Source organism: Helianthus annuus, chromosome 10 (assembly GCF_002127325.2).
Source record: "Helianthus annuus cultivar XRQ/B chromosome 10, HanXRQr2.0-SUNRISE, whole genome shotgun sequence".
Taxonomy (NCBI): Eukaryota; Viridiplantae; Streptophyta; class Magnoliopsida; order Asterales; family Asteraceae; genus Helianthus; species Helianthus annuus.
Window position 1 is genome coordinate 72,376,003 of NC_035442.2, and position 10,691 is coordinate 72,386,693.

At 36.7% G+C, this 10,691-nt stretch overlaps 1 protein-coding gene across 1 annotated transcript; it reads right to left on the reverse strand.

The window, feature by feature from the left end:
- Positions 1-4,501: 4,501 nt before the first annotated feature.
- On the reverse strand, positions 4,502-7,471 carry LOC110884901 (calmodulin-7). Its single transcript, XM_022132602.2, has 2 exons — positions 7,132-7,471; positions 4,502-5,010 (listed from the first exon to the last, which is right to left on the reverse strand). Exons 1-2 carry the CDS (start codon positions 7,205-7,207, stop codon positions 4,637-4,639), a joined length of 450 nt encoding a protein of 149 aa, XP_021988294.1. The 5' UTR covers positions 7,208-7,471; the 3' UTR covers positions 4,502-4,636.
- Between the last annotated feature and the right edge of the window lie 3,220 nt (positions 7,472-10,691).

The following is a 10,691-nucleotide window of genomic DNA, read 5'->3' on the forward strand; positions in this document are numbered from 1 at the left end:
GTAGTATGGAATGCCAGCCGATCGAACAGGCTGTTCGAACGAGTGACATCCTGCTGAAAACTACTTCTGAAGTTCCTAACCGATCGGTTAAGCTGGCCGATCGAACAGGCCGTTCGATCGATCGACCTGAAAGGTAAGAACACTTCAGTGTTCTCAAATACTACAACGAAAACTTCAAAAGTTCAAACCATCATACACAAACACATCAAAGGAAGAAACAATCCACTCGAATGGCCCAGCCGATCGAACAGGACTTTTAACCGAACGAACAGCCCGTTCGATCGAACATGCTGTTCGATCGACCAGGCTATTCGATCCATTCACACTTGTTTACATTTCCGCGTTACTCATTGTTATGCTATCAAACTATTCAGGCTAACCCTACTCTCAGCGCTCCCTTCAATCCATAATCAATCACTGTGAGTATACTCGAATCCCTTTTTGCTTTAGCACTTTTGGGTGTTACATACGTTACTTATCAAAATCACAATCGAACACACTATTCAAACTATTTGAACGCTAACCGATTGCATGTATTACGTGACTAAATGTATGCTTGTTGTTATGTTTACACGTGGAATGCTGTCTACCTGCCTTAGCAACGTAGTACTATAGTTTGGACTCAGCACCCGTTCACACGGGGGTTGTTAAGGACAATTACTTGCATGGATTACGGTGGTAATCATGTATTGCGAACTGTCTCGGACAGTCAACCCGCAGTCGTTGGTATCGATAGGTCCATGTCGATAATTAACATGCATCATTTCCCTCTGTGTACGTGCTGGTTATGCGTAAACTATTCGAACTCTATATGCTATTACTAAACTTGTATGCTCACCTTTACATTTGATGTATTGACATTATTTTAACGTATGTGACAGGTGTTTAAGATATTTGCTTGCTAGGGAAGTGAAGCTAGAATAAAGCTTTAGAGGCCCCAACAAATAGTTGTCTGTCAGGAACGAGCAACTAGGGCATAGTTGTCTGTAGATCTTGTCAGGCTGGGTCTTTAGGAGCATTTGAACAATATTTATGTTTTGTATTAACTTAAATCTGAGTTGTCGGAACAGAACTACTTGTTTGGATGTTATCTGTAATAAAGTATTTGTTTATTCGGGATACGGTATGGGACGTATCTTTAACTGAATTATATAGATAGTTGTTATGGAAACTTCTGAACAATCTGTTTCGCTCAGTGCCATACCCCGATGATTCCGCCATCGGTTGGGGTGTGACAAGTGGCCTTTTGCGAGGATTTCCCAAAGGGAACCCTCGCAATAGCCATCCAGAAACTAATAAGGGTATGTCTGTCTAAGGCTCTAACCCTCTGCGTATAAACATCTGTATCAAGCTCAGCCTCTGTATACAAACCTAAACGGACGGCAAAGTCCCGCAGACTCATCCCAAACTCCTGGCCGGCCAGACGAAAAGTAATCTCATGCACGACATGGTCCGGGTCCTCCACACAATCCTCCGGATGCGGCGCGTATATAAATGACGAAAGAAACTCGACCGTAATCTCACAATACGAGTCCTCCAATGCAGTCTGGAACAAACGCGCCAACGGAGTATCCAACCCAATAATCTCCCTCGCCCTCACGGCCTCGTCCACTGTCTCCAAAAGCTCCCAATCAATCGCCATATGCCCCCTATCTCCATGGTGCGCAAATTCGTGCACCTCTCATGCCTATCTAACGCCAACGGGAACGTCAGATACACGTGACCGGGTAGTGGATTGACTGCGACCGGATCCTGACCCTGACCCCAATCCTCGAACCATTTCCATGTCGAAATACATATCCATATCCATATATGTGTGTGTTAAAAAAATACAAATTTAAAAACAATTTTCAAATACAATTTAATAATAAATTTAAAAACAAACTGAAAACAATTTTCAAATACAATTTTATAACAAATTAAAAAACAATTTATAAAAACAAATATTATAATTTTAAAAACAAATATTTTAATTTTATAACAAATTTAAAAACAAATTAAAAACAATTTTCAAATACAATTTTATAAGAAATTAAAAAATAATTTATAAAAACAAATATGATAATTTTAAAAACAAATATTTTAATTTTATAACAAATTTAAAAACAGTTTTTTTTTATTTTTAAAAACAATTTTATTTTTAAAAACAATGTTTATTTTTAAAAACAATTTTCTAATTTAAAAAAAGGGGGCAAAGAGCCGCACTTTGTGCTAAGCTAGGCACTTTGCCCCTTCTGTTTTTTTCAAAAAAATACCCCCAATAGCTCAATCCAACCCAAATACACAATCAAAACTCAAATTTTCTAAAATTAATGAAATGTAAACGATTGGGAACTAGTAATTGCACCTAATAGAAGTCGAATAGATGAAAATGGTCTTGAATCGAGTTCGGGGGAGTGAAATGTGTGAAATCGCACCTTTGTGTGTGTATTTGTGTGCTTGGTTGAGTTTGAACCAAAGCTGCGCCACTTTGGGGGTTATAAGCAGGGCTAAAACATCCCCCTTTAGTCAAAGCGGGACGCTTTGGGTTCAAATTTTATATTTTTGGCCCAAAGCTGTTGTGCTTTGGGTTAAAAATGTAACTTTTGTAACCCAAAGCGCTCCGCTTTGGCCAAAGCGGAGCGTTTTGGGTTTTTTTTTAATTTTAAAAAAAAATCATTTTAATTCTAAGCGTACCTATACTTGTCGTATCATAACGAATTTTGCAATTACAAGTCATTTTACAAAGTTTATGGTCATTTTGAAATCAAAGTCTCGCTAATTTGAAGTCAAAATTGAGCAATCACATGATGAAAAACTAAAAGTTATTGCTTCATCACAAATATAACGAATTGCATTGCAAACACATCATAACTACAAAAAAAATGTCATAGAACAACTAGAGTTAATTGCCAAAATCGTCTCTGAGTTTTGGGCACGTTTTTTATTCTCGTCCAAAATAACAGTTTTGTACCAAATTGCCCCCAACGTTTGTAACTTTTTGCCATTTTCATCCAAACCACTAACTTAATTTATTTTTTCTGTTAAGTTGAGGATATTTGGATGAAACTGGCAAATATAAAACCACAGGGACGATTTTGGCAATTTACTCAAACCCTTTTTAATTTATTTTATTTAATTATTTTTGTTACATATATAACAAAAAAGAATATACATGCAATTTTTATATGTGAAAAATTATAGTTTTGTCACATAATTTTTATAAATTTTCATCCAAATCACTAACTCAATTTATTTTTTCAGTTAATGTGAAGGATGTTTTAAATTTTATAAATTTCAATTGAATGAAATTTGGTGTTAAGTTGACTCACACCACATGGCTTAATTTTATAATACAGAAGAGCACCTCAAGCTATATGTCAACAAACACTGTATAATACATGTTTTATACAGATTTGTCAATTACGTTAAAATTTATCTCAACTACAACTATCAAATAATAACAATTATAAAACAAAATAATGTTTGAAAACATGTATTTTTATTTTACTTAATGACATAATTCGATTAATATAAAGTAATTTTTCCTGTCCGAGAAGTTCCCGGGTTATAATCTAGTGGTCATGTATATCAACATACCAAGGACTATGAAGCAATGAACACTTAGCTTGATTCCACTCTCGGCCTTTTTAGGGGTTTTGTATTTCACGATTCAAAACATGTACTGCCTACTGATGTTCGTTTATGGTCCAATTTAGCCAGGTTTGACGAAAATTTTGGACCAAACAGTTAACTATTGCTTCAAGAAACAATTCAAATCGGATAGTTTTAGCAATTTGACCATTCAACTTCGATAGTTTGCAGATTGTAATATATTTTTTTAATTCTTTTGGTCTTCATACGTTTTATTTATTTATTTAAAGTTGTTAGATTAAATTAAAAAAATTAAAATAACAAAAATGATTTATAAATATTATAATGTAAAATTCTAAAATTCAAGAAGATATAGAAACTGGTCCTTGAACCGGAGACGGCCCCCAATACTACAATAAAAGCAAGAGTAAATTACAAGATTCGTTCTTTATATTTATACCCAAATTCAGGCGGTGTTCTTTGACGTTAAAATTGACGAGTTTTTGTACTTAATGTTTCAAAACTTTGCTTGTAACGTCCTTTGGTCTTAACCCAATTAATTTTCTTGTTAAATCAGATCATGTGGACCCCATGTAAGGCTGAAGAGTATCGAATGAAGCCTCTAGGGGCTCCATTGTGACATCTCAGCTCCACCTCATCAATAGTGCCCCCATTGAGGGTATAAGATAAAGCCTCAACCCACCAAGAGTGCCCCCCCTCCTTCACACACATACAACTCGCCATTGCATTAACAACCCACCAACAACGCCCCCATGTTGGGGCCTGTGGTATGGTCATGAGAGGCGTCATTGTTCTTTTTCAGCTGATTGGGGTGGCGCCTCTTACCGCGTAGCCTAAGTGTAAAACTGAAATTGGGTATAATCGTTTTGGACAAATCTTGCATATGAAAATAGCAACAATCAAAAGAGAAAGAAAGTGGAAAATAGTTGTCAATATAACACTCAAAAGATGCATAATTAAACATATTATCCATGGCCTAAAATCATCTTTTTTGTCCTTTGAAAACAAAATAAAAACAGATAAAAAAGGGTCATTACTTGGCCTACTTGGCCATCATAACCTTAACAAACTCCTCATAGTTGATTTGACCGTCACCATCAACGTCAGCTTCCCGGATCATTTCATCAACTTCTTCATCAGTAAGCTTTTCACCAAGATTCGTCATAACATGACGAAGCTCGGCAGCAGAAATGAAACCGTTCTGATCCTTATCGAAAACTCTAAATGCTTCCTTCAGTTCTTCCTCTGAGTCTGTATCCTTCATCTTTCTCGCCATTAGATTTAGAAATTCCGGGAAATCAATGGTTCCATTCCCGTCAGCATCGACTTCATTTATCATATCCTGGAGTTCAGCTTCAGTTGGATTTTGCCCTAAGGATCTCATCACAGTTCCAAGCTCCTTTGTCGTGATGCAACCTGTATATATCAATTAAACTTTTCAGAATCAAAATTCACATGTTTTACCAATAAATTAAAACTGTTCTCCAACTCAACTTTAAATGTGCTTGTACGAAAAGATTAATCCGATATTTATAACTTAAAGGCAGCAAAACGAGCAAAGCAAAAACAGGTTATTTTGCAGTGACCGCAAAACTCTTTTGTCGGTATTTTAATTTTCTTAAAAATAATTAATGTGTTAATTATGATTATGGGAACAATTGCAACGATAATATGATATTTCAATAAAACTATATAAAAGGTTGTACAAACTAAAAGTAGACTTTAGACAACTTCCAGCCGGTTTGACACATTACCCTTTTAGCTAAATATTTTTTGACCCGTTTATAACACACAACGGCAATAAAAAACTATTGTGTCAAAATAAAGTATGTGATTTTGATTTTGAATGTGAATTACTTTCAGTTTGTAACATGACATGTTTATTTTAACTGCTTTCCATGATGCCTAATCTTTTCTCCCAGCATTTTCATGATGTTTAAATCATAGTTGTATACGTGTTTGTAAGCTAAAATTAACTCAACAAAATTTGAAGTTATAATGCAGTTTATTTGATAATCAGACAGAGATTTTAAAAAATAAAGTGCAAATAAAACTAGGAGAAACTACTTTTATGCATTCAGCAATTGCAGTGTTAGAACTAGAGGCATTATATGAGGCGACGTGAAACGTGACTGCAATCGAATAAAATCATGATGAATCAGAAACAGCCTAAAAATGCAATTACATGTTACAAAAAAAGCATTTGCAATAAACAACCCCCTGTTTCATGGCTCTTTTCTATGATGAATAAACAAACCATCAAGAATGCATCAAATCATCCCATACAGAAAACATATTTAAAATGCAAACTCACTTGAACAAATAATGCATGTTGAAAAGATATCAGTTGACATTATAAGAAACCCTATCTTACAATAAAATGAGAGACAAAAGCATTGACAAGCTGCAGTTTGCTATGTTAAATGGTTAACTTTTAACTTTATAACTAAAAGGTTTTTTTAAAACATTCCAAAGTCGAATTAAATAACAACATCAGACTAATGTTGTAGTCATATTCAATTTTTTTTTTTAACTTTATAACTAAAAGGTTTTTTTAAAACATTCCAAAGTCGAATTAAATAACAACATCAGACTAATGTTGTAGTCATATTCAATTTTTTTTTTAACTTTTTAGATCATTTTCGAACTTGAGCAACAGGCTTTAGGGGCTGTTTGTTTACCTCTTAAAGAGGCTCTTCATGGTTCAGACTCTTACTGGTTCAGCACTTAATGGTTCAGACTGTTTGTTTCTCGACCAGATGTCTGAATGGTTCAGACATTTGCCTCTGAATGGTTAAGCATTATATAGAGTCTGAATGGTTAAGACCTCTAATCTGAATTGGTCAGACATTTGCCACTGAATGGTTAAGCATTATACCAGCTCTTAATGGTTCAGACCTCTTACTGATTCAGCACTTAATGGTACAGACCACTTACTGATTCAACACTTAACCATTCAGATGTTGCCAAACAACCCCTTAGGCTCATTAAACAAAGAGCGTGTGTTTTATCATTATGATTCTCTTGTTATCAGAAGTGTCCAACCAACTTTCATAAGACGAAAAACAAGGTAGCACCAACATGTTTTCACTTGTATTTTCGGTCCGCTTTGATCTACTTTCAATATCAATGTTTAATAGCCTATATTACCAGTTAATGCTGATTAGGTTTTGGTGAACAGAGAAGGGGCTGCCTGGAAAAATATAAACCAGATCAAATAGATTTTTTATTTTAAAGTTATGTCCAATAATCTGATCAATTTTAAACTGAAAAATCAAAAAACAAGATGAAAAGTGCATCAGTTAGATCCAGAAAAGCATTGCTCAGTTATACATACACACCATAAGAAAACCTACCTCATGGATCTAACTAATCTATCTAATAACCGTTATGTGTACGCACAAAATCACATAACGAACATCTAGAAGAAAATAATCAGATCGACTCACAATTCGACATAAGAAAAACCTAATTTGTTAATGAAATTACGTACAAACAAAGGCTAATCATCAATGAACAAGATAGAGAAAGTTGTACCATCGCCATCCTTGTCAAATAGGCTGAAGGCTTCCTTGAACTCGGAGATCTGATCATCGGTGAGCTGATCCGCCATGTGTGATCGTAGATTCGAAGGAAATGAATCGGTAGAGAGAGAGAGAAAGTTGTGTTCCGATGAGGAGAGTGAAAGGAATGGAGTATGATAATGATGATATTAGGACTTGATCGGTTTATCAAATTCGTCGCATCCGATTTCAACTCTCCACCCTCTCTCTCTATTCTTCCTATTTTCCTTTTTCTTTTTCTATTTCTATTTATTATCATTAACTAAATAAATATTATCTTTTTTAATAACAAAAAAAAAAAAAAAAAAAAAAAACCTTGCTCATGGGTCATGAGTAGTTAAACTCGGTAAAGATATAATTGTTATTGAATTGTGATTGTGATTATAATTGCTGAATATAGATGAGTATATATAGAATACAATATTACACTTTAATCCCTCTAATATAACATAATATTAAACTATGTCTAATATCCCCCCCGCAAGTTAAGACCGAGGAGCGACTCTTAGCTTGGATCGTAAGAACAAGAATCTTGGAGAGGGTAGAGCCTTGGTAAAAACATCTGCAATCTGATCTTCTGTGGAGATAAACTGCACCGAGAGTTTTTTGTTGAGCAACTTGTTCCCGGACAAAATGAAAGTCGACTTCAACGTGCTTTGTACGTGCATGAAAGACGGGATTTGCTGACAGGTATGTTGCACCAAGATTGTCACACCATAATGTTGGGGCTGATCGTACTGGAACATGTAGTTCATGCAAGAGTGCCCGTAACCAAGTTAATTCAGCAACCGTGTATGCAAGGGCTTTATACTCTGATTCTGTAGATGACCTAGAGACAGTCTTTTGTTTACGGACTGACCAAGACACAAGATTAGACCCAAGATATATAACATACCCCCGGTAGATCGACGGTCAACCACATTAGACCCATTTGCAATCAACCACATTAGAACCCGGAGCACGCGATACCAAGGACCACGTACCGTTTCGCAGCAGCGCCGAATACTCATCAGCCATGGCGTGACGCCATTTTGGGTCTGTGTTAGCAACAGTAAAGGAGGTAGGTTCAGTGTCGGGATTATGTGTGGTAGAGTGAAAGGAGGCGGCATTGTAAGGTTTGGTAGTTTTCGGGTTTTGGCGAATATTAGGTGGCCGGGAACGGGGAGGTGGTCGGGTCATAGGGGCTGGAGTGGGCTGCGATGTAGCAGGGGAGTCGGGCAAATCTGAGAGAGGCTGCTGAGTTGCAGTCTGGGGGGCTGCAGCATTCGTAGGAGGGGCTGCATCAGCCGTAGGAGAGGATGCAGCAGTCGTAGGAGGGGCTGCAGATTGGTTGAAAGGTTCTGGAGGGGTTGCATCAGCAGATTCTGTGGAATTCGCCGTGTTGGGTTTAGACCGGCGGGCATAGGTGTGGACAAGAGGAGGGTGTGGAGGTGGTGGGGGTGGGTTGGTTGGTGTAGGTGGTGTGGGTGGGTTGACTGGTGTAGGAGGGGTAGTAGGGTAGGACGAGACATATGTATTAGATTCATGAGAGGAAGGGTGTGGGATGGATTGTTTGTGAAAAGGAAAGTGTTGTTTATAAAAGCGAACATGTAGGGCAATGTAGAGGCGTTCGGTGTTTGGGTCAAAGCAGCGATAGCCATAGTGGGAGGGCTGTAGCCTAAAAAAACACACGGTGTGGATCGAAAATCCATTTTGTGTTTGTTGTATGGACGGAGATAAGGGAAGCACTGAGAGCCAAAGACCCATAAGAAGGAGAAGTCAGGTGGACGATGAAAGAGGTGTTCAAATGGTGAAATTGAGGAATTTGTACGAGAAGGCATACGATTTATTAGGTACACCGCCATGTCGAAAGCAAAATTCCAAAAATGTAATGGAACGTGGGATTGGGCTAATAAGGTAAGACCTGTTTCGACAACATGACGATGGCGGCGTTCCACGATACCGTTTTGTTCACTGGAATGTGGACAAGAGAGACGATGGGTGATGCCTAAAGTGGTGAGATAGATAGATAGGTTATGAAATTCTCCACCCCAGTCACTTTGCACTGATTTGAGTTTGATGTTAAATTGTCTCTCAGCCATAATGATAAACTGTTTGAAAATTTCCAAAACATTAGACTTTCGTTTAAAGGGAAAGATCCACGTAAATTTGGAATAATGGTTTACACACAAGAGAAAATATTTATGACCCTCAAAGGACGTAACAGGAGCGGGTCCCCATACATCACAAAAAATAAGATCCAAAACACTTGAAGTTTTAAAAGTAGAAGATAATAAATGTAACTTTGAAGATCTTCCAACAAAACAAGAATCACAAACAGTACTGGAAACGTTATTTTGTAAAGGTAAATGACAAGTAGAAAGCATTGACTTCAAAAGTTGTGGATGAGGATGCCCCAGTCGTTGATGCCAAGTGGAAGTGGAAGCACGGACAGCAGAGAAGGAAACTTTAGGAGCAGGTTGTAACCACGGAAGCTTGATGTGTGACAACTGGCAAAAATAGTGGTAATTCCGTACAACTTAAACAATTGATTTAACGTTTAATTACGTTCATTACGATTTAATTATTGCATGATTAGGTCGTATAAAGTCTAGTAATCATAGGACATGGTCACAATTGTCAAACAATACTAACACAATCGCCACGTCGCAAGAAAACTGGAAACTATGTCCTAATATGTTGGCGAAATGCTGAAAACACTATTCACTTGAACATACTATTCATGCCAGCAAGTTTCCAAAACTGTGGGAATGAGCGACGAAGGGCATAAACGCACTTAGTAGATGAAATACAAATAAAAATCCCTAGTTAGGGACGCCAAATACAAAAACACTGTAACTTTCCGGAAAATACATGTACTTAAAAATTCGTCCGAATCGCGCCAAAATTTAACAAAAATAAATTGTCCGCAACACTAAAATACATCATTTTAGTGTCCGTAGAACTTGGAAATAATATTTTACACCTTAAATAAGCTTGGGGATATCAATGGGATATCCGAAACACAAGCTACCGGCACCTCGTCGCTATTTGTACAACTTGTCCGCTTTTGATTCTACGGACTAGTAAACGATATTTTTATCACCCTAACACCTAAACGAAGCATCTAGAGAACTAGTTAACAATATTCTGGTGTCGTAAAGGCGTTGAATAAACACCCTAGCATCAATGGTAAATTAAAACCATAGCTCCGGGTATTATACTACAACTTTCGTATATCACCCGATATCGAACCGGCGAGCGAACTAGTGGTATTTTTACCATCTAAAATTTATACCCATTAAACTAGTAAACTAATTTGACTTTATTTACAACCTTAAACTATCATTAACCCCTAATTACACTAATTAAACTAACTACCAAAATATCTAGTAAGATTAATCAAATAATCACATATTATATTGTTTTTTTATTAAAAAAAATAAAACGAGATTGGTCGACCCGCGCGTTGTGGCGGTATGTTAGTGCTGAATTTTTAAAGGTCTAATTTTATATCATTGAAGATAAAGTTAAACACGTAGTTAAGGTAGTAAA